The 27,438-nt window shown below is 46.4% G+C and overlaps 2 protein-coding genes across 2 annotated transcripts in view; both read right to left on the reverse strand.

Annotated features, from left to right (window-relative positions):
- Positions 1-4,196: 4,196 nt before the first annotated feature.
- Positions 4,197-12,685, reverse strand: LOC130302635 (zinc finger BED domain-containing protein 4-like). The gene is given in 7 exon segments (XM_056551719.1): positions 4,197-4,997; positions 5,247-5,282; positions 5,284-5,678; positions 5,681-6,662; positions 10,351-10,630; positions 12,002-12,196; positions 12,591-12,685. Coding segments are annotated over 7 exon segments (2,391 nt in total). The 3' UTR covers positions 4,197-4,589.
- Positions 12,686-13,676: 991 nt separating this feature from the next.
- LOC130302636 (oocyte zinc finger protein XlCOF7.1-like) overlaps positions 13,677-27,438 on the reverse strand; it is a gene marked incomplete at its 5' end in the record, with an annotated part of 42,847 nt that continues 29,085 nt past the window's right edge. Inside the window, 2 exon segments of the mRNA XM_056551720.1 lie at positions 13,677-15,442; positions 27,023-27,373. Coding sequence (XP_056407695.1) covers positions 13,901-15,442; positions 27,023-27,373 — 1,893 coding nt within the window.

The raw sequence follows: 27,438 nt of genomic DNA on the forward strand, positions 1-27,438 counted from the left end.
GTATTCAAAATGACAGTCAGTGTTTTAACCCTTTAGGTGTTTCACAGGAATAGCAGCAAAGTGAAGGAGAAAATTCACAATCTTCATTTTTTACACTCGCATGTTCTTGTAGACCCAATTTTTGAATTTTTGCAAGGGGTGAAAAGGAGAAAATTTTTACTTGTATTTGAAACCCAATTTCTCTCGAGTAAGCACATATCTCTATGTTAATTGTTCAGTGGGCGCAGTAGAGGGCTCAGAAGGGAAGGAGCGACAAATGGTTTTTGGGGGGCATGTCACCTTTAGGAAGCCCCTATGGTGCCAGGACAGCAAAAAAAAAACACGTGGCATACCATTTTGGAAACTACACCCCTCGGGGAACGTAACAAGGGGTAATGTGAACCTTAATACCCTACAGGTGTTTCACGACTTTTGCATATGTGAAAAAAAAAATTTTTACCTAAAATGTTTGGTTTCCCAAAATTTGTACATTTTTGAAAAGGGTAATAGCAGAAAACACCCCCCAAAATTTGAAGCCCAATTTCTCCCGATTCAGAAAACACCCCATATGGGGGTGAAAAGTGTTCTGCTGGCGCACTACAGGTCTCAGGAGAGAAGGAGTCACATTTGGCTTTTTGAAAGCAAATTTTGCTCTGTGGGCATGCCGCATTTAGGAAGCCCCTATGGTGCCAGGACAGCAAAAAAAAAAAAAAAAAACACATGGCATACGATTTTGGAAACTAGACCCCTCGGCGAATGTAACAAGGGGTTAAGTGAACAGTTATACCCCACAGGTGTTTCATGACTTTTGTATATGTAAAAAAAAATTTTTTTTACCTAAAATGCTTGTTTTCCCAAAAATTTTACATTTTTAAAAAGGGTAATAGCAGAAAATACCCCCCAAAATTTGTAACACAATTTCTTCCGAGTACGGCGATACCCCATATGTGGCCCTCAACTGTTGCCTTGAAATACGACAGGGCTCCAAAGTGAGAGTGCCATGCGCATTTGAGGCCTAAATTAGGGACTTGCATAGGGGTGGACATAGGGGTATTCTACGCCAGTGATTCCCAAACAGGGTGCCTCCAGCTGTTGTAAAACTCCCAGCATGCCTAGACAGTCAGTGGCTATCTGGCAATACTGGGAGTGGTTGTTTTGCAACAGCTGGAGGCTCCGTTCTGGAAACAGTGGCGTACCAAACGTTTTTCATTTTTATTGGGGAGGGGAGGGGGGCTGTGTAGGGGTATGTGTATATGTAGTGTTTTTTACTTTTTATTATATTGTGTGTAGTGTAGTGTTTTTAGGGTACAGTCACATGGGCGGGGGTTCACAGTAGTTTCTCGCTGGCAGCTTGAGCTGCGGCAGAAAATTTGCCGCAGCTCAAACTTGCAGCCGGATACTTACTGTAATCCTCTGCCCATGTGAGTGTACCCTGTACGTTCACATTGGGGGGGGGGGGGGGGGGACATCCAGCTGTTGCAAAACTACAACTCCCAGCATGTACGGTCTATCAGTGCATGCTGGGAGTTGTAGTTTTGCAACCGCTGGAGGCTCCGTTTTGGAAACAGTGACGTACCAGACGTTTTTCATTTTTATTGGGGAGGGGAGGGGGGCTGTGTAGGGGTATGTATATATGTAGTGTTTTTTATTTTATTTTTTGTTAGTGTAGTGTAGTGTTTTTAGGGTACAGTCGCACGGGCGGGGGTTCACAGTAGTTTCTCGCTGGCAGTTTGAGCTGCGGCAGAAAATTTGCCGCAGCTCAAACTTGCAGCCGGATACTTACTGTAATCCTCCGCCCATGTGAGTGTACCCTGTACGTTCACATTGGGGGGGAGGGGGGGAGAAACATTCAGCTGTTGCAAAACTACAACTCCCAGCATGTACGGTCTATCAGTGCATGCTGGGAGTTGTAGTTTTGCAACAGCTGGAGACACACAGGTTGTGAAACACCGAGTTTGGTAACAAACCCAGTGTTTTGCAACCAGTGTGCCTTCAGCTGTTGCAAAAGCTACAACCCCCAGCATGTACGGACAGCGGAAGGGCATGCTGGGTGTTGTAGTTATGCAACAGCCGGAGGCATACTACTTTGGCTGGGGATGCTGGGGATTGTAGTTATGCAACAGCTGGAGACACACTGGTTTGCTACTTAACTCAGTGTGCCTTCAGCTGTTGCAAAACTACGACTCTCAGCAGTCACCGACAGCCAACCACCAGATGCACCACTACAACTCCCAGCATGCACTTTAGCTGATTGTGCAAGCTGGGAGTTGTAGTTATACAACAGCTGAAGGTACATTTTTCCATAGAAAAATGTGCCTCCAGCTGTTGCAAAACTACAAGTCCCAGCATGCCCATAAGGGCATGCTGGGAGTTGTGGTGGTCTGCCTCCTGCTGTTGCATAACTACAGCTCCCAGCATGCCCTTTTTGCATGCTGGGAGCTGTTGCTAAGCAACAGCAGGAGGCTGTCACTCACCTCCTGCTGCTGCTCCACGATGCCGCCGCACAGGTCAGTCCCTCACCGTCGCTCCTGGGGCCCCGATCCCAACAGGGACGCCGGGGATCGGGGTCTGCAGCACCCGGGGTGCACGTCCCGCACCCGCTCACGTCCTCCGGAAGAGGGGTGGAGCGGGTTGCGGGAGTGACACCCGCAGCAGGCGCCCCGATTGGTCGGCCGGTAATCCGGCCGCCGAATCAGGGCGATCGTGAGGTGGCACCAGTGCCACCTCACCCCTGCTGGCTCTGGCTGTTCGGGGCCGTCTCTGACGGCCCTGATTAGCCAGTAATTCCGGGTCATCGGGTCACTGGAGACCCGATTGACCTGGAATCCGTCGCAGATTGCTGGACTGAATTGACCCCCCTGGGCGATATGCCGGGATGCCTGCTGAACGATTTCAGCAGGCATCCGGCCCCGGCTCCCCTCCGGCTAGCGTCGGGGGCCGGAAATGCTCAGGGCGTATCCATACGCCCTCGGTCCTTAAGGACTTGGAAACGGGGGCGTATGGATACGCCCTATGTCCTTAAGGGGTTAAACTAAACAATAAGGGTGTCTATTCTAGCCTAGGGTGTCTTCTTCCTCTGTTCTACCTCCTTCACTTTTCTTCTCTTTTTTTTACCCCTGGAGGAGTGTGTGCATTAAACTGTGATTTATTGTGGGTGTGATTTTACATTCTGTTGTTACGAAGGGCTTAGTTCGGCTGATGCCCTTTCTTTTTTCCTCCTTTTCCTTTTTTCTTGTTATGCCTACTACTCGAAGAGACTCCCACCAAGCTGATATGCTGATGCTGAAGAGGTATATTGACAGGAATCACTTGTTTATGTGACTATTAGGGATCAACCGATATTGATTTTTTTTGGGCCGATAACGATAACCTGTAAACCTTCAGGCCGATAGCCGATAACTTATACCGATATTCCGTGCATTTAAATTTTTTTGGAAAAAAAAAATTTCTACACATCTGCTGTTAAATGAACATGTTTATTGTTTACGTTTAACTTTTTTTGTAAAGTTTTTTTCATAGGTAAATAAACATAAATAATACAGAAACATACCAGTCAGATTGCAGCAAAACAATTGTGATATGTCAAATACAACAAATTGGACCACTTGTGTTTTTTAAATAAATATCAGTCAAAAGGTAACAAGAACAACAATGTTCAATGGCACATAGTCCATACTTAGATTAAATCTTAGTAAAATGAGCAGCAATGACATAGGCAATTATATCAAAGGGACACTACAGTGTATATGAGCAAGGCACCAAGACAGCTTCATTAAAGGGGTACTCCAGTGGAAAACTTTTTTTAAATCAACTGGTCCCGGAAAGTTAAACAGATTTGCAAATTTACTTCTATTAAAAAATCTTAATCCTTCTAGCACTTATTAGCTGCTGAATACTAGAGGAAATAATTTTCTTTTTGGAACACAGAGCTCTCTGCTGACATCCCTGTCCATTTTAAGAACTGTCCAGAGTAGAAGAAAATTCCCATAGCAAACACATGCTGCTCTGGACAGTTCCTAAAATGGACAGAGGTGTCAGCAGAGAGCACTGTGCTCATGATGTCAGCAGAGAGCTCTGTGTTCCAATAAAAAAAGAATTTCCTCTGTAGTATTCAGCAGCTAATAAGTACTGGAAGGATTAAGATTTAACAGAAGTAATTTACAAATCTGTTTAACCTTCTGCCACCAGTTGATGTAAAAAAAAGTTTTACACCGGAGTACCCCTTTAAGCTACATTTGTTTTGTTGCCTAACTGCTTAGCCTTAGTGTCAATTTAAAGTAATTTAAACACATGGTTTAATGCATATACTAAAGAATATTACATTTAAAACAAGATAAATGTTGAGTAACTTAAGCTTTCTAGCTGAGTAACGATAGGTAGCATAACCTATAAGGCTAGACAATCATACAGGTATTGGTCTTGGGGAGCAGAGGAAATAGTAGTGGGCACTACACACAGGACCAGTTCCTGAGCAACCCAGATCATTCAGCGAATGCCAAGCCATGTTAACCTGCTATCCAGCTTCAAGGTTACACAAAAGAGTTAAGACAGACATTAAATAACATTTTTATGAAAAGTATGCTAAAGTAATCTAAAACTTTAGAATTTCTTCAATAATTCCAGTTGAGAAGGAGTACATTGTAGTGCAGAAAGCACAACATTTCTGCATGTTCTCCTGTTAAACGGCTTCTGTTTCTTTCATAAATTGCTGACACGTCACTGAAAACACGCTCACTAGGTACAGAGGAGGGTGGAGAGCAAAGGTATCTTCTGGCATAAGAAGCAAGGGTTTTAAAGCGTGTCTCATTTTCTTTCCACCACTCAAGTGGATTGCCCTTTCTATTGATCACTGGCTCTTTTAAATAAAGATTAAGCTCATTGTCAAGGCTGACTTTTGGTGAAGTTAGAGAATCCCCTACATGAGGCCCCAATAAAACGCTGAACATGGCATCAATTTTGTTTTTTTCCATGTGTTTCCTTTTTGGGAATTTGTAGGTTTCTGTTGCATCATCATCTTGCTCTTCCAGACTAGTACTACTAGTAGCATGTTCTTCCAGACTAGTACTACTAGTAGCATGTTCTTCCAGACTAGTACTACTAGTAGCATGTTCTTCCAGACTAGTACTACTAGTCGCATGTTCTTCCAGACTAGTACTACTAGTAGCATGTTCTTCCAGACTAGTACTTGTAGTAGCATCAGGCTCTTCCACAAAATCCAGACTAGTAGCATCAGGCTCTTCCAGATGTGACCTTTCTAGAACCTGCACCTCCTTTTGCATATTATCTTCTGTCAGCCATTTTTTTTGCCTTGGCCAATACATTATCAGAAAAGAAAGCATGATGTTTGAATCGGGGATCTAAAAGACATGCCAACACTACGTTTATATTCTCTTCATACTTCAAAAAACGTTTGTTGAGGCTTTCGTTCATAACCTCCCTGAGTGTTTTAATTCCACGTGTAGTGGGCCCTTCATTCTCTTGAAGAAGCATCTTCAGCACTCTCACACATGGAATAACTGTTGACACACTTGAGTCGTAATGGATAACCTCTAGGGTCACTTCCTCTATTGGGAGGAGGGTCTGAATAAGATTTGCTACAATCTCCCACTGATCAGCATTAGGGCAAGAATAGCCTCCATGCTCACCAGCATAGATGCTAAGAGCTCGCTTTTGTCCCAGCATTCTTTGTAACATGTGGAGTTCCACCTTGTTGGAACAGCCTGAATCAGGCTGCTTTTGGGCAGGCCAAGGTCTGACTGAATGCACCTCAGTCGGTGCTTGGCAATGAATGAATGGTGGAAATGACTTGCGCACTTCTTTAGCATGGCAATTATGTCGATCACAGTTCTCTGTCTTGACAGACCATCATTTACTACAAGTTGCAGGGTGTGTGCCATGCAGCTGAGATCTGACACTTCAGTAAGCCTCATTCCTTTCACCATGTTTGCTCCGCTGTCTCGAAGCACAAGCAGCACTCTATCTTTGCTTATCCCCCAGTCATCAAGCATGCCTAGAAACATTTCTTTGATGTACTCGCCAGTGTGGGATCCTTGCATCACCTTTGTGTTCAAAACCAACTGCCTTTTTGTCCATCCATTATCAATGAAGTGACACGTAAGACTCATTAGTGATTCTGTTGATCCGGACCAGCAGTCCGTAGTGAATGAGAGTGAATTACCGGCGTTCTCTGGTTGTAATATTGTTTTTACTTTCTGAATCACCTTCTGATGAATCTTTGGCAGCATTTCGGTTCTGTAAAACTTTTCATTTTTCAGTGTGTACCTTGGCTCAACTATGGACATCAAGCGCTTAAAGCCAGAGTCAGACACCATTGTAAATGACTGGTTATCCGTAACCATCATCTCTGTGATTGCCCTGTCCAGAAGTTGGGATCTTTCATCGGACTTTTGCCACTTTGTGCGTTTCTGAAATAGGTCTTTTATGTTTGTCTGGAATAGAGTTGGTGTTTCACATGATTCCTTTTCATTTGTTTTCCGTGCTCCATTAAATAATTCAACATGATGAATTCTTAGATGGGTCCAAAGATTGGATGTATTCGTTGTTTTTGCAGTTGCAGATCCCATGCTCACATTGGTTTTGCATGTGTTGCACATTGCCTGTCCTGGGAAGGGTTCACTAAAATAGTCCCAAATTGTACTTTTACTGTTTCTTTGTGCATCCATCTGCATTGAAAGAAGAGGGTTACAACAAGCTACAGTGAGGTTTGGAGTAAGTTGAGGATGAAGAAAAAACCCAGCATGTACCTGGCCGTTACTGATGCTGATAGGAGTGTAAATGCTGTCAGCAGTCGTACTCCTGCCATGCTCACCCAGTCAGTACATACTGGGATGCTATTAGCCTTTTACTTATTGGAGCAGTACAGATAATACTACTATTGACCCACTACACTCTGAATATATTACTACAACACACTGTACCCTCTTGATTACAATACTACCACATACTGTGCTCTCTGAATATAATCTTGCCATGCACCCTCTGAATACAATACCGTAATGTATTGTGGCCCATAAAAACCATACTACCACAAAAATTCCTTTACAATATACACTATGGTCGACATGTATAATTGTCTTTAAACTGTTTTTTTTTTGTGTCTAAATATGGTGCAAAAAAGGCGCAAGCAGGGTTTATTTGTGCCTTTTTTTGTGCTTGAGTTGCAATCCAATGATTTTGGCAATACACATATGGAAAGGTTTTATGAACTGCGCTTTTTTGTGAATAGGCGCAAAAAAAGGTGCAAAGCCACAAAAAAGTCTCTAAAACTTCACTAGCCCAGGCTTTTTGGTGTATGTGAAGAGAGAAATTTCAGAAATGTGACCTGCACAAAATTTCAAATGCTCTGCTACCTTTTAATAAGTTTTGTGCTCCTACACATTACCAGCACACAAAAAAAGGTGTAGAAAAATGCTTCACTTACACCTACAATGATAAATACCAGCCTATACCTCTGAAATGCAAAACACTCTGTGCCCCTCATATATAGTAGTAATGCCCCATCCTGTGCCCCCACATATAATAACTATAACCCCTCCTGTTCCCCCTACATAATAATGCCCTTTGTCCTGTGCCCATTGCATATAATGCACCATGTGCTGTGCCCCTCACATATAATGCCCCTGCCATGTTTCCCTCACATATAATGCCTCCTGTCCTGCCCCCTCAGGGGGCATTATATGTGAGGGGCACAGGACAGGGGGTATTATAAGTGAGGGGCACATAATGGGGCAATATAAGTGAGGGGCAAATGTCAGGGGGGCATTATATGGGCACATGACAAGGGGGCTCTTGTCATGTGCCCCTCACATATATGCCCCCTGTCCTGTGCCTCTCACATATAATGCCCCCTGAGGGGCTATGACAGGGGGCATTATATGTGAGGGGCACAGGACATGGGGCATTATATATGAGGGGCACATGACAGGGGGCATTATATGTGAGGAACACAGGACATGGGGCATTATATGTGGGGTCACAGGACAGGGGGGTATTATATATGAGGGGCACATGACAGGGGGGGGATTATATGTAGGGGCACATGACTGGGGGGATTATATGTGGGGGCACATGACAGGGGGCATTATAAGTGGGGTCACAGGACAGGGGGTATTATATATGAGGGGCACATGACAGGGGGGGATATGTAGGGGCACATGACTGGAGGGATTATATGTGGGGGCACATGACAGGGGGCATTATAAGTGGGGTCACAGGACAGGGGGTATTATATATGAGGGGCACATGACATGGGGCATTATATGTGAGGAACACAGGACATGGGGCATTATATGTGGGGTCACAGGACAGGGGGGTATTATATATGAGGGGCACATGACAGGGGGGGGGGGAATTATATGTAGGGGCACATGACTGGGGGGATTATATGTGGGGGCACATGACAGGGGGCATTATAAGTGGGGTCACAGGACAGGGGGTATTATATATGAGGGGCACATGACGGGGGGGGATTATATATGAGGGGCACATGACAGGGGGGATTATATATGAGGAGCACATGACAGGGGGGGATTATATAGGAGGGGCACATGACAAGGGGGGGATTATATGTGGGGGCACATGACAGCCCCCCCCCTGTCATGTGCCCATATAATGCACCCCTGACTTATAATCCCTCGTCTCTTGTGCCCCTCACATATAATGCCCCCTGTCATGCCCCCTCAGGGGGCATTTTATGTGAGGGCACAGGACATGGGGCATTATATGTGAGGGGAACTGGGCATTATATGTGAGGGGCACAGGACAGGGGGCATTATATGGGCACATGACGGGGGGGGCTGTCATGTGCCCCCACATATAATCCCCCCTTGTCATGTGCCCCTCATAAATAATACACCGTCCTGTGACCCCACACATAATGCCCCATGTTCCTCACATATAATACCCTCCTCACATGTGCCCCTCACTTATATTTGCCCCCCCTCACTGATAATTTGCCCGACCATCCATACAGCGCCCGAGCAGAGCAGCGATCACCTTTCTCACACGCTGGTACGTTCTAGTACTGTGAGTGAGAGCTGCGGCGACGTGATCTCTGGGCGCCGGCGCAATGATGTGATGTCATCACGTCGGCCTGCCGTGGATGGCGTCCCCGCGGCTCTCACTCCCACTGCAAGATGGAAGCAGCATGAGAAAGGTGAGGGAGTGGAGGAGCCGGACAGCGGACAGCTCCCGCTCCACCATCCTGTCAGATGTATTTGCAAAGGGTTACACAACTAGATTGCGCCGCACGGTAAAACAGGGCGTGCGCACGAATCGCGGGACTTCAGTCCCGGCCCGAAGTTCAGGGCCGGGACTGAAGTCCCGCGATTCGTGCGCACGCCTTGTTTTGCGCATTATCGGCAGGTTAGAAGCCGATACCGATAACGGGGAAAACCGTGAATATCGGCCGATAAGATCGGCCGTGCCGATCCCTAGTGACTATGTCAGCTACCTCCGGATTGTCTCTTTTGGACTGTTCTTTAGTAGGACATTACTAGTTTTTACAGTAAAACGTCGACTGCTCATTTGATTTCTCTGGAAATAATTGTACTTTATTTTCCTTTTGTGTATGTTACAAATTCTTTCTGTTATTGAAAACCAATAAAACTTTAAAAAAAAAAAAAAAGACAAAGAATTACCAGAACATACAGTCAAGTACAAAACTCCCACAATCTCCTCCAATTGCATAAGTAAATTCAGGTAACATAGCTACACATGGGTAGGCAGTCAAGAAATCCGCACCCGACTGATGTCAAGACAATAGACAGAACAGTAGACAACCACACACTCACTCACACTCCCGGAGCACCCCTCCAGTTCTAGTCCAAGATAATATCTGCCAGACTATCAAGGAGAGATGACCCGCTCTGGGAGGACTACCGACTCACCAATTAGGAGCCAGGGCATCAAAACCTTATCAAAATTCTTGGGGCAATTGCGACTAATGTACAGTGTCTTGTATAACGTATATACCTGTTTACCAAGTTAAACCACCATGTAATGGGGGAGGGGGAAGTATCTTTTCAGGTCATAATCAGAACCTTCCCTGCACAAAACAATAAAAAAGCGAATGAGAAGGCGCCTATGGGAGCCAGAGGCCAGATCATTAATGACCCCTATCAGACAAACCACTGGGGAGAACTCATAGGGGAATTCTAAGTGATCCGTCAATCGCTTCCCTCCAGAAGGGTTCCACACAAGGGCAGCTCCACATTGCATGTAAAAGGGAGCACACATCTGCATTACACCGGAAACAAGAATTTGAGGAGGAGACCCCAATACTGAACAAACCTAACCGGAGTATAGTACAAACATAAAATGAATCTGAATAAGTTAATCTATAGCGCTCACCACCGTGGGGTAAAAGGTTTTTGTCACTTCTCGCCTTTGTCCGTCTGTCAAATCAGGAATATCCCCCACCCATTTAACAAAAGCCAACTCAAACGGATTTGGACCTGCCGACTGTACCAATGCATATCCCTGAGTCAGGGGTTTAGGGAGGTCAGTGGTACCCAGAAGCAGCTCCACATCAGAAAAGACTGGAGTCACGCCAAGAGAGCCAAACTGCGCCCTCACCGCATGTCTCTGCTGGAAGTACCGAAACTGGGAGATAATAGTGGTCACATAGTTCCTGGAAAGAGGGAGACTCCCCAAACAAATGCATGGCAAACTTGACTCCATGACCGCTCCAGAATCCGGCCGCCTCCAACCCCTGCAGGTGCTCAAAATGAGGGTTTCCCCACAGAGGTGCTCTGGGGGACAGGATCGGCAACGGAAAGCATCTAGAGACCACCGACCACACCTCAGCCCCAGTTCTCAGAGGGATCAACAGTTTGGAAGTATCAGAGTTTCATACAAACCCAAAAGAGCTCCTGCAAGAACAGTAGAGGCGTTTTCCAGATCCAGGTCGATCCACCAGGCAGCATACACCAACTGAGACGCTAGGAAGTAATTATGTATGTGAGGAGCAGCTAACCCCCCTCTCTGTTTGGACGCCTGAAGCAGCGCCTGACCCAACCACGGTGATTTGTCCTGCCAATAGAAGGACCTCAAAGCGCCACTCAGCCTCGTAAAAAAAAACTCTTGGGGGGAAGCACTGGAGATAAATGGAAAAGATATAGAAATTTAAGTAAATGCACCATTTTAAAAATATGAATCCGGCCAGCCAGGGAGAGAAGCAACGGAGACCAAGCTTGTAATTTAGTTGTCACCGGCAACAACACTGGTTCCAGATTGAGCCCCACATAATCAGTCACACACGCAGAAATCTCTACTCCAAAATACCGAAATTGATTAACCGTCTGCAACCCATGAGGAAGAGACAGAACATGATCCATTGTCACCGACAAAGGCATCAGGGAAGACTTAGCCCAGTTAACCTGGAGCCCAGAAAAGGAGCTAAATTCAGCCAGAAGTGAAAACAAAGCCCTCAGGGAGCCCTGGACATTCGTCAAGTAAAGCAAAGGCTCAACTGCTAAGGCAAACAAAAAGGGAGAAAGTGGCCATCCCTGCCTGGAACCCCTACCTAGCTGAAAGATCTCAGAGACCTCCAGATTAGTTCTTGCCCTAGCCCTGGGACTGTCATACAACAATCGAACCCATGCCCCAAACCAAAGGACTCCCAAAACACCCCTCAGATACAACCATTCCACCGAATCAAAAGCTTTATAGACATCTAAGCTAACAACATATTACCCCGAGGCCTCCCCTTCCGCTGCAGCAATGTTAAGGTGCAACCGCTGGACGTTAATGTCAGTATCCCTCCCTGGCATCAAGCCTGTTTGGTCAGGATGGATGATAGCGGCTATAACCTTATGTAACCGATTTGCCAAGATTTTAGCCAAAATTTGGATATCAACATTAAGGAGGGAAATAGGTCTATAAGAATCTGGAATCGTAGGATCCTTTCCTGGTTTGGAAAGAATCAGTCTCCCAGTCTCCAAGGCCACATAAAAAAAAATTCAGTAATATAGGTATCAGCCGCTCCTCATTCACCCTGTACCAGTCTCCAATCATGCCATCCAGTCCCGGAGTTTTCCCCAACTGCAAAGAAGCAATAGATAAAGAAAGTTCCTCACCAGAAAAGGGGGCATCTAACTTGGCCACCTGGGCCGTTGTCAATGGCGTTAGAGGCAAACTCCAAAAGAAGGGCACTAAACCATCTGGAACAGTGGGTATGCGAGAGGTATAAAGATCCCTATAGAAGTCACGAAACACAGTATTAATACCAACAGGATCAGAAACCAGAGACCCATTAACCCCCCTAATACAGGGTATAGCCACCATTGGCCTACTCTCCCTGGCCAAATACGCCAGCAACTTGCCGTTCTTATCCCCAAATTCAAATAATGCTGCCTCCCTGTCCACCAATCTCTTTTGAATCTTCTCCCTCTGAAGGATCAGGAGGGCCCTTTGGGCAGTCAACCATTTATGTTCAGCCTCAGGGGAAGGGTCTTCACCACCTCAGCCTCCAGAACCCCAATCTCAACCTGCAATGCTCTCTCCCTGGCCGTACACACCTGCCGCTGCCCAGCCACCCCCGCCATGAACTGCCCCGTACATGCGCTTTATAAGTATCCCATTGGACTTACTTGTCAGGGTGGGCTCTATTATGTTCCCAAAAACAGGTAAGGGCTTCTAGCAAGGACGCAGTCACCACCTCCTCCCGCAGCCAGCCAGGGAGCATCCGCCAGACCCTAGAGGAGTGACAAGGGCCTAGGTTCAGGGACAGAACAAGAGCTGAGTGGTCAGAGATCCCCCTAGTGGTTTACAGAACCTCTCTTACCAGAGGAAGAAGGTCAGAGGAGGCATACGCCAGATCTATCCTGGAGAACGATTTATGCACCGCTGTTTAGAAGGAGAATATGGGGTCAGACGGATGCTTCCAGCGCCGAACCTCAGTAAGGGACAACGCCACACTCCAATTATTAAGGCCATGACAGCCCAAATCAGCTGCTCCGGTACGATCAACACTGGGATCAGGGACCACATTAAAGTCGCCTAAATGGAGAACAGGCAAAGAGAGAAACGTTAACAATTTGAACTTAATACAGTCTAAGACAGCGACATGAAACGGAGGGGGGACATATACGGATACCAAATGAAAACTAAAGGCACGTAGGGAACACCGGATAATCACAAACCTACCAAAATGATCACAGGCCACTTGATCAATGACCTGGGGAAGGGATTTAGTAACCAAGATAGACAATCCCCTTGCAGAGGAAGAATAGGTAGAGTGTCAGCCCCTCGCTATCCATGCCCTCTTAAGGGAAAGTATTTTCTGACCAGTTAGATGTTTCCTGTAAGCAAATCAGATGTGGGGATTGCTTTTTAATGAAGTCCAAACAAAGGGCCCTCTTAAATTTGGAGTTAAGGCCTCTAACATTCCAGCTCACTAATCTAAGGGAACCCATAATATACACCCAACCAAGCAAGCAGCAGAATAAACACTATAAACCGGAGAGCTCCACTTCTCCCACAAAAAGGTCTGAGTAGAAATAAGATTGTACCTGGGACACAACACCACCACCTGAGTAACTCCGGGAACACACACACCACACATACCACAGACAAAAACACCAACCAGACGACCAACCAACAGACATAGACAACAAAAACAAATGCAAGTTTAAGCAAAAACAAGCCCCCCCCCAAAAAAAATAAATCCCTGCCTAACCCTAGGAACTTGTGCAGGCCTAGACCCTAAACACTAACAGGTGAGTAGTAGCAAGAACTCAAGTAACTCAAACACAGCTTCTGCTCCGCTCCCGCTCCGGTCAGTCTCCAAGCTGCGCCCGCCACTGCCACACTGCTTCTGCTATGCCACCGGACCACAGAGGGGGTAAGTGAGGGCCCTCAGGAGGTGAAATCAGGGTGAAATTTGGTCGGGCCCGTGGTATCACAGTGGAGTGCGACCACTCAGTTCACCATCCAAGCCATGCCCCGCTGTGTGAGTTTTTTGATGTTGAACAAGATATGTTTTCTTAGTAAAACATTTAACACATTCTGAACATGAAAATGGCTTCTCCCCTGTGTGAGTTCTTTGATGTTGAACAAGATATGATTTCAAAATAAAGCATTTTCCACATTCTGAACATGAAAATGGCTTTTCCCCTGTGTGAGTTCTTTGATGTTGAGCAAGATCTGATTTCCTAGTAAAACATTTTCCACATTCTGAACATGAAAATGGCTTCTCCCCTGTGTGAGTTCTTTGATGCAGAACAAGATATGTTTTCCCAGTAAAACATTTTCCACATTCTGAACATAAAAATGGCTTCTCTCCAGTGTGAGTTCTTTGATGTTGAACAAGATATGATTTCAAAGCAAAACATTTTCCACATTCTGAACATGAAAATGGCTTTTTCCCTGTGTGAGCTCTTTGATGTCGAACAAGATCTGATTTCCAAGTAAAACATTTTCCACATTCTGAACATGAAAATGACTTGTCCCCTGTGTGAGTTCTTTGATGTTTAATAAGACTTAGTTGATGAGTAAAACATTTTCCACATTCTGAACATGAAAATGGCTTCTCTCCTGTGTGAGTTCTTTGATGTACAACAAGATCTGATTTAAAAGTAAAACATTTCCCACATTCTGAACATGAAAATGGTTTGTCCCCTGTGTGAGTTTTTTGATGTCTAATAAGACCTGATTTAAAAGTAAAACATTTCCCACATTCTGAGCATGAAAATGGCTTCTCTCCTGTGTGAGTTCTTTGATGTTTAACAAGACCTGATTTAAAAGGAAAACATTTCCCACATTCTGAACATGAAAATGGCTTGTCCCCTGTGTGAGTTTTTTGATGTCTAATAAGACATGATTTAAAAGGAAAACATTTCCCACATTCTGAGCATGAAAATGGCTTCTCTCCTGTGTGAGTTCTTTGATGTTTAACAAGACCTGATTTAAAAGGAAAATATTTCCCACATTCTGAACATGAAAATTGCTTCTCCCCTGTATGAGTTCTTTGATGTCTAATAAGACTTTGCTGATGAGTAAAACATTTTCCACATTCTGAGCATGTAAATGGCTTGTCCCCTGTGTGAGTTCTTTGATGTACAAGAAGTTCTAATTTAAAAGTAAAACATTTCCCACATTCTGAACATGAAAATGGCTTGTCCCTTGTGTGAGTTCTTTGATGTCTAATAAGACTTTTTTGATGAGTAAAACATTTTCCACATTCTGAACAGGAAAACGGCTTCTCTCCTGTGTGAGTTCTTTGATGCTCAATAAGATTTGATTTCTGAGTGAAACATTTTCCACATTCTGAGCATGAATATGATTTCTCTCCTGTGTGAGTTCTTTGATGTCTAACAAGATGTGATTTATAAGTAAAACATTTCCCACACTCTAAACATGACACTGGCTTTTCCCTTGTATTAGCTTTTTGATGTCCATCATTCCTTCTGCAGCTTTTATTTTGCTGAACCTCCTGTGATGACTGAGAAGACAGGACCTGTATATAAGGATGAGATGACAGATCTTGGCTGTGAAGGGCTGAGGGTGTATCTGGGATAATGGAATGTTCTTCATATGTATCTTGTGTGATATCATCATCTGCTTTATAATCTGAAGATAGAAGATTCTCCTCTGATCTCCTGCTACAAGAATCTGCAGAGAATAACACAGATTTTATTTTAACCCCTTAACAACTCAGGAAATTTAAGCTTTCCACTTAGAGACAAAACTCTTATTTTGCCATAACATTTTTTCCTTCATTCACTGTGCGGTAAAATTATTTCTCAGGTGAATACGATCACAATACTCATACATAATTTTGTTATGTTTTACTACTTTGTAACCCCTTAAAGGGGCACTCCACTGCTCCAGCATTCAAAACATTTTGTTATGAACGCTGGGCTCGGGCTGCGGGGGTCGTGATGTCACGGTTATGCCCCTCGTAACGTCAAGCCACGCCCTATCAATGTAAGTCTATTGGAGGGGGCGTGGGGGGGCGGGAATGTGCGATGTCACAAATGCTGAGAGTCAAAGAATGCTGGGAGTGGCAGTTACCATCTACAACACCCAGCATGCCCTCATACAGCCTATACCTCTGCAGCAGACCCAAAACCGCGACTACCAGCATGTTGCACCATTACTTTTACTATACTAGTATATGGTGAAACATGCTGGGAGTAGTTTTGGGTTGGGTCAGCTGCAGAGCCATAGGCTGTATCAGGGCATGGTGGGTGATGTAGTAAAAAACTTCAGCTCCCAGCATTCCTTGACACAGCCTCTGACTTTGCAGCCGACCCGAAACTACAACTCCCAGCATGTTGTACCAGGACCTATACTACTATATAGTGCAACATGCTGGGAGTTGTAGTTTTGCAGCAGGCAGAGAGCCTTAGGTTTCAGATCACTGATTTATAGCATAAAAAATAGTAAATAAAATATATATTTTTTTTAAACTGTAATGTGAAAAATCCCCTCCCCTAATAAAAGTTTGATTACACCCCCCCCCCCCCACTCTTCCTTTTCCCATTTTTGGAATAAAATAATGTAAACAAAAATAAACATTTTTGCATATTTGGTGTAAATATCTGAACTATTACAATATAATGTTGTTAATTAAACCGCACAGTGAACGGTGCAAATGTAAAAAATAGCAGAGAAAAAAAATATATAAAAAGCGAAACAAAAGAACAATCTATACAAAAACTACAGATCACGGTGCAAATAAAAACGATCCCTCATAGAGGAAAATAAAGTGTTATGGGGGGGGGGGGGGGGGCAGAAATATTACAGAAAAATTACAAAAAGTTATAATACAATATAATCCAATAATAATATAATCCAATAATACAAAACCTATATATATTGGGTATTGATGTCATTGTTTGGACACAATATAGATGACGTCATTTGTACCGAAAAGTGCTCTGCATAAGAATGGAAGACACAAATGATGTATTATTTTTGTTTTTGTGGTAAAACGATCTATCTACTTACCACCACTACCTACCTACACAGTCTACCTACCAACGCTATCTACCTACCGCCATTATCTGCCTTCATCCTGGCATTATCTACACTATTTAGGGCACTGAGGAAAGAATTGGGAAACGTGCTGGAAACGTGCGGTGCCTAACAGGTTTCTCCGGCAGATTCTGTGGGGACGAAAGGGAAAGAGAACGACTTCAGGAAGACGCCCCCTGTGATTCACTACATGTAACTGCACTGTAATCACTTATATGGTCTGCAGCGCCTGTGTAGAGCCGGGGGCACTGTATGGGGGATATTAGTCTGTGTACAGGGGTATTATTCAGCATCAGTATGGCAGTATTATCCCGTCACTATATGGTGGTAATGGTGGTGGTCATGATGTGGTGCAATTATTCATCCCTTTTATTCCTTTATCACCACAAAATCCTGATGTCCCGATCAGCTGAGAGGACGGTGGGAGGGCCCTTACCTGCCTCCTCGCCATCTGATCAGTGTTCTATTACTCCAAGACTGAAGCAACAGAGCACTGATAACAATGATCAATGTTATGGCATAGCACTGATCGGTATCAGAAGATTACAGGTAATAGTCCCCTATGGGGGCAAAAAAAAAAAAAAAGTTAATACATGTGAATAAGCCCCTCCCCTAATTAAAGTTTGAATCCCCCATTTACATTTTTTTTAAATAAATGTAATAAAAAAATAAATAAATAAAAAATCCCATGTGGTACCGCCGTGTGCATAAATGTCCGAACTATTAGAATATAAGGTTGGCCAAACCACACGGTCGATGGCGTACACGTAAAAAAATACCAAATTCCAAAATTGTGCATTTTTGGTCACTTCATATACCATAAAAATATTAATAAATTGCGGTAAAAAGTCCCATTTAAAAAAAATGGTACCGATAAAAACTACAGACCACGGCGCAAAAAATGACCCTCATACAGACGCGTATACGGAAGAAAAAAAAAAGTTATGGAGCTCAAAAGAGGAGAATTTTAAACATATTAATGTTGGTGCATGAATTTTGTAAAGTAGTAAAATAAAATAAAACCTATTTAAATTGGGTATCCTTGTAACCGTCTGGACCTAAAGAATAAAGATAAGGTGTTATTTTTACCAAAAAGTGCACGGCGTAAAAACGGAAGCCCTAGAAAGAGGCAATTTGGCGTTTTTTTTTTATTTCACCCCACAAGCAAAGTTTTTTTGTTTCGCCGCAGATTATGTTATAAAATAATTGCTGTGATTACAAAGTACGATTGGTGACACAAAAAACAACAAGCCTCATGTGGGTCTGTAGGTGCAAAATTGAACGCATTATGATTTTTAGAAAGTGATAAGGGAAAAAAACGAAAGTGCAAAAATAAAAAAAACTTCCTGTGGAGCAAACAGCAGCTGATAAGTACTGGAAGGATTAGGATTTTATAATAGAAGTCATTTACAAATCTGTATAATTTTATGGCACCAGATGATTTTTTAAAAATGTTTTTCCACTGGAGTACCCCTTTAAGGTGGAAATGGATTTAACCCCTTAAGGACTCAACGTTTTTCTGTATTTGCACAGTTTTTTTGTGCCACCAGCTGTACTTTGTAATTACATCAATCATTTTACCCAAAAATCTATGGTGAAAAGATATTTGTGGGACAAAATAAAATAAAATAAAAAACGCTATTTTGTAACTTTTGGGGGCTTCTGTTTCTACGCAGTACATTTTTGGGTAAAAAAGACACCTTCTCTTTATTCTGTAGTTCCATACGGTTAAAATGATCGGGACATCACGGTTTCACCACAGTGTCCCCGATCAGCCTGACTGAGCTGCCCGGAAGCATTTATTTATTTATTTTAGATGCGGCAATTAACTTTAATCGCCGCGTCTAAAGGGTTAATACCGGGCATCAGCGCAATCAGTGATGTCCGGTATTAGCCACGGGTCCCGGTCATTGCTAGGTGCCGGGCCCGACCCTGTGTTACAGCACGGGAGCGGGTGCACCCTGCGTCCTTAAGAGGTTAGGGTGATAGTGGTACAGGGGTTTTATTCAGTATCAGTACGGTAGAATTATCCCGTCACTATATGATCAAGGAAGGCATAAGAGGCGAGGGAGGCATGGGAGGTGAGGGAGGCATGGGAGGCGAGGGGGGCATGGGAGGCGAGGGAGGCATGGGAGGCGAGGGGGGCATGGGAGGCGAGGGAGGCATGGGAGGCGAGGGAGGCATAAGAGGCGAGGGGGGCATGGGAGGCGAGGGAGGCATGGGAGGCGAGGGGGGCATGGGAGGTGAGGGAGGCATAAGAGGCGAGGGAGGCATGGGAGGTGAGGGAGGCATAAGAGGCGAGGGAGGCATAAGAGGCGAGGGGGGCATGGGAGGCGAGGGAGGCAAGGGAGGGGGGCATGGGAGGTGAGGGAGGCATAAGAGGCGAGGGAGGCATGGGAGGTGAGGGAGGCATAAGAGGTGAGGGAGACATGGGAGGCGAGGGGGGCATGGGAGGTGAGGGAGGCATAAGAGGCGAGGGGGGCATGGGAGGCGAGGGGGGCATGGGAGGCGAGGGGGGCATGGGAGGCGAGGAGGCATAAGAGGCGAGGGAGGCATGGGAGGCGAGGGGGGCATGGGAGGTGATGGAGGCATGAGAGGAGATGGAGGCATGAGAGGTGATGGAGGCATGAGAGGTGATGGAGGCATGAGAGGCGAGGGAGGCATGGGAGGCATAAGAGGTGAGGGAGGCATGGGAGGCGAGGGGGGCATGGGAGGCATAAGAGGTGAGGGAGGCATGGGAGGCGAGGGGGGCATGGGAGGCGAGGGGGGCATGGGAGGCGAGGGGGGCATGGGAGGCGAGGGAGGCATGGGAGGTGATGGAGGCATGGGAGGTGATGGAGGCATGGGAGGTGATGGAGGCATGGGAGGTGAGGGAGGCATAAGAGGCGAGGGAGGCATGGGAGGCATAAGAGGTGAGGGAGGCATAAGAGGTGAGGGAGGCATGGGAGGTGAGGGAGGCATAAGAGGCGAGGGAGGCATGGGAGGCATAAGAGGTGAGGGAGGCATAAGAGGTGAGGGAGGCATGGGAGGTGAGGGAGGCATAAGAGGCGAGGGAGGCATAAGAGGCGAGGGAGGCATGGGAGGCGAGGGAGGCATGGGAGGCATAAGAGGTGAGGGAGGCATGGGAGGCGAGGGGGGCATGGGAGGCATAAGAGGTGAGGGAGGCATGGGAGGCGAGGGGGGCATGGGAGGCGAGGGGGGCATGGGAGGCGAGGGGGGCATGGGAGGCGAGGGGGGCATGGGAGGTGATGGAGGCATGGGAGGTGATGGAGGCATGGGAGGTGATGGAGGCATGGGAGGTGATGGAGGCATGGGAGGTGATGGAGGCATGGGAGGTGATGGAGGCATGGGAGGTGATGGAGGCATGGGAGGTGAGGGAGGCATAAGAGGCGAGGGAGGCATGGGAGGCATAAGAGGTGAGGGAGGCATAAGAGGTGAGGGAGGCATGGGAGGTGAGGGAGGCATAAGAGGCGAGGGAGGCATGGGAGGCATAAGAGGTGAGGGAGGCATAAGAGGTGAGGGAGGCATGGGAGGTGAGGGAGGCATAAGAGGCGAGGGAGGCATAAGAGGCGAGGGAGGCATGGGAGGCGAGGGAGGCATGGGAGGCGAGGGGGGCATGGGAGGCGAGGGGGGCATGGGAGGCGAGGGGGGCATGGGAGGCGAGGGGGGCATGGGAGGCGAGGGGGGCATGGGAGGCGAGGGAGGCATAAGAGGCGAGGGAGGCATGGGAGGTGAGGGAGGCATAAGAGGCGAGGAAGGCATGGGAGGTGAGGGAGGCATAAGAGGTGAGGGAGGCATGGGAGGCGATGGAGGCGTGAGGGGGGCATGAAAGGCAAGGTGACAATCTGACAGAAGGCCTCCTCAAAAGGGTCCCAAAATGGTGATCTCTCTCTCTCTCTTTCGGAACCTAGTGTCAATTAGAATAGTGAAAGACAAAAGCTCTTCGAGATCCCTGATACATGGACTTGAGCTGTTCTGCCGCAGAGGGAGAATGGACAGGGAGATTAAAGGGGTACTCCACTGCCCCAGCGGTCAGAACATTTAGTTCCAAACGCTGGGTGTGGGCTGCGGGGGTCATCATGTCACACCGTGCCCCCTCAGTGCAAGTCTATGGGAGCGGGTGTGATGGCCTCGTACACATAGGGATATTTCTTGTCCATATTCCAGCTGTAGTATCACATTAGTTTACATTTTGGCTGAATAGAAGAATATACAGGAAGAGACAGGACAGAGAGATTAAAGAATTCTACACAATTATTACAGCAGAAGAATCTGTGACTCTTCTCTATATTAAATTGTTACTACTCACCTGGGCGGTTACCTGTAGGAATGTCCTCCTTATACTGTTCATCACCGCTCACATCTGTCTCTTTTTCTTCCTCCCTATCTGTAGCATTAATATTGTACAGATCTTTTTCTGTCGGAATGTGCTCCGTATACTGCTCCTCACAGCTCACATCTGTCTCTTCTTCTTCCTTTATATCTGTAGCATTAATATTGTTCAGATCTTTTCCTGTCAGAATGTCCTCCTTATACTGCTCATCACTGCTCACATCTGTCTCTTCTTCTTCCTTCATATCTGTAGCATTAACATTGTTCAGATCTTTTCCTGTCGGGATGTCCTCCTTATACTGCTCATCACCGCTCACATCTGTCTCTGGAGCATTAACATTGTTGAGATCTTCTCCCTGATTCATAAGATGTGGAAGAAATATAGTAAAAGTCATCAGACAGTAGGAGAAATCACGTGGGAGGTTATAGATGAGCAGGAGATGAGGAGTCATGGAGGGTGAGGGGACTGACCACAAGAGCTTCACAGCCCTTCTACAGATCATAGGGAATATCTCCATCTACCTGATCATCCTGTGGAAATAGAGGACGGGGACACCTCTCTGGTGCTGTTCTCTGGATCTGACTGTAGGGAACACATACAGAGACTGAATTCATTCTTTACATACAAATAATGAGAGGACGTGTGTATATAGTCATGTCTATTACCTGGTGATGTGAGGGGCTGCTGATCCTCCATCATGACCTGATCCTTGCACTGATCCTTGTGTCCTTCTACATACTCCCACTCCTCCATGGAGAAATAGACCGCCACGTCCTGACACCTTATAGGAACCTGACACATAATGATACAGTCATCACCCCGACCCCTCCAGTGGTGTTACTGTATAATGTCCCAGCATTCCCAGCAGTGTCACCTCTCCAGTCATCACCAGACCCCTCCATTACTATATAATGTCCCAGCAGTGTCACCTCTCCAGTCATCACCAGACCCCCTCCATTACTGTATAATGTCCCAGCATTCCCAGCAGTGTCACCTCTCCAGTCATCACCAGACCCCTCCATTACTGTATAATGTCCCAGCAGTGTCACCTCTCCAGTCATCACCAGACCCCTCCATTACTGTATAATGTCCCAGCAGTGTCACCTCTCCAGTCATCACCAGACCCCTCCAGTACTGTATAACGTCCCAGCAGTGTCACCTCTCCAGTCATCACCAGACCCCTCCATTACTGTATAACGTCCCAGCAGTGTCACCTCTCCAGTCATCACCAGACCCCTCCATTACTGTATAATGTCCCAGAAGTGTCACCTCTCCAGTCATCACCAGACCCCTCCATTACTGTATAATGTCCCAGCAGTGTCACCTCTACAGTCATCACCAGACCCCTCCATTACTGTATAATGTCCCAGCAGTGTCACCTCTCCAGTCATCACCAGACCCCTACATTACTGTATAATGTCCCAGCATTCCCAGCAGTGTCACCTCTCCAGTCATCACCAGACCCCTCCATTACTGTATAATGTCCCAGCAGTGTCACCTCTCCAGTCATCACCAGACCCCTCCATTACTGTATAATGTCCCAGCAGTGTCACCTCTTCAGTCATCACCAGACCCCTCCATTACTGTATAATGTCCCAGCAGTGTCACCTCTCCAGTCATCACCAGACCCCTCCATTACTGTATAATGTCCCAGCAGTGTCACCTCTCCAGTCATCACCAGACCCCTCCATAACTGTATAATGTCCCAGCATTCCCAGCAGTGTCACCTCTCCAGTCATCACCAGACCCCTCCATTACTGTATAATGTCCCAGCAGTGTCACCTCTCCAGTCATCACCAGACCCCTCCAGTACTGTATAACGTCCCAGCAGTGTCACCTCTCCAATCATCACCAGACCCCTCCATTACTGTATAACGTCCCAGCAATGTCACCTCTCCAGTCATCACCAGACCCCTCCATTACAGTATAATGTCCCAGCAGTGTCACCTCTCCAGTCATCACCAGACCCCTCCATTACTGTATAATGTCCCAGCATTCCCAGCAGTGTCACCTCTCCAGTCATCACCAGACCCCTCCATTACTGTATAATGTCCCAGCAATGTCACCTCTCCAGTCATCACCAGACCCCTCCTTAACTGTATAATGTCCCAGCAGTGTCACCTCTCCAGTCATCACCAGACCCCTCCATTACTGTATAATGTCCCAGCATTCCCAGCAGTGTCACCTCTCCAGTCATCACCAGACCCCTCCATTACTGTATAATGTCCCAGCAGTGTCACCTCTCCAGTCATCACCGGACCCCTCCATTACTGTATAATGTCCCAGCAGTGTCACCTCTCCAGTCATCACCAGACCCCTCCATTACTGTATAATGTCCCAGCAGTGTCACCTCTCCAGTCATCACCAGACCCCTCCATTACTGTATAATGTCCCAGCAGTGTCACCTCTCCAGTCATCACCAGACCCCTCCATTACTGTATAATGTCCCAGCAGTGTCACCTCTCCAGTCATCACCAGACCCCTCCATTACTGTATAATGTCCCAGCAGTGTCACCTCTCCAGTCATCACCAGACCCCTCCATTACTGTATAATGTCCCAGCATTCCCAGCAGTGTCACCTCTCCAGTCATCACCAGACCCCTCCATTACTGTATAATGTCCCAGCATTCCCAGCAGTGTCACCTCTCCAGTCATCACCAGACCTCTCCATTACTGTATAATGTCCCAGCATTCCCAGCAATGTCACCTCTCCAGTCATCACCAGACCCCTCCATTACTGTATAATGTCCCAGCAGTGTCACCTCTCCAGTCATCACCAGACCCATTCATTACTGTATAATGTCCCAGCAGTGTCACCTCTCCAGTCATCACCAGACCCCTCCATTACTGTATAATGTCCCAGCATTCCCAGCAGTGTCACCTCTCCAGTCATCACCATACCCCTCCATTACTGTATAATGTCCCAGCAGTATCACCTCTCCAGTCATCACCAGACCCCTCCATTACTGTATAATGTCCCAGCAGTGTCACCTCTCCAGTCATCACCAGACCCCTCCATTACTGTATAATGTCCCAGCAGTGTCACCTCTCCAGTCATCACCAGACCCCTCCATTACTGTACAATGTCCCAGCAGTGTCACCTCTCCAGTCATCACCAGACCCCTCCATTACTGTATAATGTCCCAGTGTCACCTCTCCAGTCATCACCAGACCCCTCCATTACTGTATAATGTCCCAGCAGTGTCACCTCTCAGTCATCACCAGACCCCTCCATTACTGTATAATGTCCCAGCAGTGTAACCTCTCCAGTCATCACCAGACCCCTCCATTACTGTATAATGTCCCAGCAGTGTCACCTCTCCAGTCATCACCAGACCCCTCCATTACTGTATAATGTCCCAGCAGTGTCACCTCTCCAGTCATCACCAGACCCCTCCATTACTGTATAATGTCCCAGCAGTGTCACCTCTCCAGTCATCACCAGACCCCTCCATTACTGTATAATGTCCCAGCATTCCCAGCAGGGTCACCTCTCCAGTCATCACCAGACCCCTCCATTACTGTATAATGTCCCAGCAGTGTCACCTCTCCAGTCATCACCAGACTCCTCCATTACTGTATAATGTCCCAGCAGTGTCACCTCTCCAGTCATCACCAGACCCCTCCATTACTGTATAATGTCCCAGCACTGTCACCTCTCCAGTCATCACCAGACCCCTCCATTACTGTATAATGTCCCAGCATCCCCAGCAGTGTCGCCTCTCCAGTCATCACCAGACCCCTCCATTACTGTATAATGTCCCAGCAGTGTCACCTCTCCAGTCATTACCAGACCCCTCCATTACTGTATAATGTCCCAGCAGTGTCACCTCTCCAGTCATCACCAGACCCCTCCATTACTGTATAATGTCCCAGCAGTGTCACCTCTCCAGTCATCACCAGACCCCTCCATTACTGTATAATGTCCCAGCAGTGTCACCTCTCCAGTCATCACCAGACTCCTCCATTACTGTATAATGTCCCAGCAGTGTCACCTCTCCAGTCATCACCAGACCCCTCCATTACTGTATAATGTCCCAGCACTGTCACCTCTCCAGTCATCACCAGACCCCTCCATTACTGTATAATGTCCCAGCATCCCCAGCAGTGTCACCTCTCCAGTCATCACCAGACCCCTCCATTACTGTATAATGTCCCAGCAGGGTCACCTCTCCAGTCAGCAGCTCCATCATCTTGTTGATGAGTTCTAGAATCTTCTGTTCATCCATTTCCTCATGTATCAGGGAGTGAGGTGGGGACCCCGGGATTGTGTTCAGGATTCTTCCCCATCCTTCACACACAGGGGCCCGACAGCGCCCACTAGAGGACTTCTTCACTACTGTGTAATCCTATGTATGGAAAGACACATTAATATCACTACATACATTCCCAGAATCCCTCACCTCTCCAGTCATATCCATCTTTTATTACATAAATAATAATGAGGTCATGTGACATCACTCCCAGAATCCCTCACCTCTCCAGTCATATCCATCTGTTATTACATAGATAAGAATGAGGTCACGTGACATCACTCCCAGAATCCCTCACCTCTCCAGTCATATCCATCTGTTATTACATAAATAAGAATGAGGTCATGTGACATCACTCCCAGAATCCCTCACCTCTCCAGTCATATCCATCTGTTATTACATAGATAAGAATGAGGTCATGTGACATCACTCCCAGAATTCCTCACCTCTCCAGTCATATCCATCTGTTATTACATAGATAAGAATGAGGTCATGTGACATCACTCCCAGAATTCCTCACCTCTCCAGTCATATCCATCTGTTATTACATAGATAAGAATGAGGTCATGTGACATCACTCCCAGAATCCCTCACCTCTCCAGTCATATCCATCTGTTATTACATAGATAAGAATGAGGTCATGTGACATCACTCCCAGAATCCCTCACCTCTCCAGTAAGCCGGAAGAGTATCTGTAGGGTGAGGTTTATGATCCTGTCGGCCATCTTGTTCCTGTCTCTCTCCATGGTTGATGGGTCATCCAGGAGAATTCTCTTATATAGAAGATATCAGCAGAGGATCCTGGATTGGAGAAACCTGAAGGGAAGAAGAGGAGACGATGATAAACCGCACCAGATTCTATGGAGAAATAAAATCCATTTCCTGGAGATAATCTGAGGAAACATCTGAGGAGACATTATAGTCACAATCATGGAGGCTGTAAACCTAGTCAGGGGATCCATCATAGTCTGGGGCGGAGTCATGGGGGATGGGTAGAATATGGAGACAGGAATCCACCGTCCATGTTATCCAGGTAATACCAGAAGCCGCGAGTGGTGAGAAGAGGGAAATGGTGGACAAAGTGTCTGAGGACTCTTCATCATCCAGTAGATGTGACCTGTCATGGTCGGAGGTCAGGAGGTCACTGTCCTATGTCACACACCTTCTCTTACCATCCTATTTTAACTATAGTCAGTTTTTCTGATGCCAACTAGGTGTTTACCCTGACCACTGGAGGGCGCCAAATATCAGGACTCCAGACAATGAACAGTTACACATATAAGGGATTTGGTGACACCGCACTGGAATCATTGATAATGGGATCATCCATCTGGGATATTTCCACACAGGATCGAGACCTTCTGCCTCCCACTAATCCCAAGGATTTCCTCACATTATCACCTTCTATTATATACATACGTATACGCTTATTGCGAGCGGCTTTACCTCATCTCACCTTCTCTAATAGTGGACTGAGGACATCTAGACCTGATATTCCTTCATTGTATGTATCCCACTGCGAACAAACCATTGTGCCTCCCCTCAGGGGTGTAAAGACTTTTGTGACACGGTCACATGACACTTCTCTTCGCTTTTTGTACTTTTGTTCACATAAAGCTTTGGTGGGATCATAGTTGAATGGATCCGCATCACACTGGGAATTATTGTCCCGGAATGTTACATAATTGTCCAGAACCTGGGCAGAAAGCCAATCTGGTTTCCAGGGTTGGGACGACACTATGTCGGGAGTTTGAATCCTGACGTGGATGTTGTCCCTCCAGGTGCCCACGTTATGGACCCTTTTCATCTGGAACACGTTGTTTGTGATAAAGGGGATGGAACAGAGGGGCCCCAAGCAGAGAAGGCTAAGGG

The sequence above is a fragment of the Hyla sarda genome, unplaced genomic scaffold (genome assembly GCF_029499605.1).
Source record: "Hyla sarda isolate aHylSar1 unplaced genomic scaffold, aHylSar1.hap1 scaffold_1173, whole genome shotgun sequence".
Lineage (NCBI taxonomy): Eukaryota > Metazoa > Chordata > Amphibia > Anura > Hylidae > Hyla > Hyla sarda.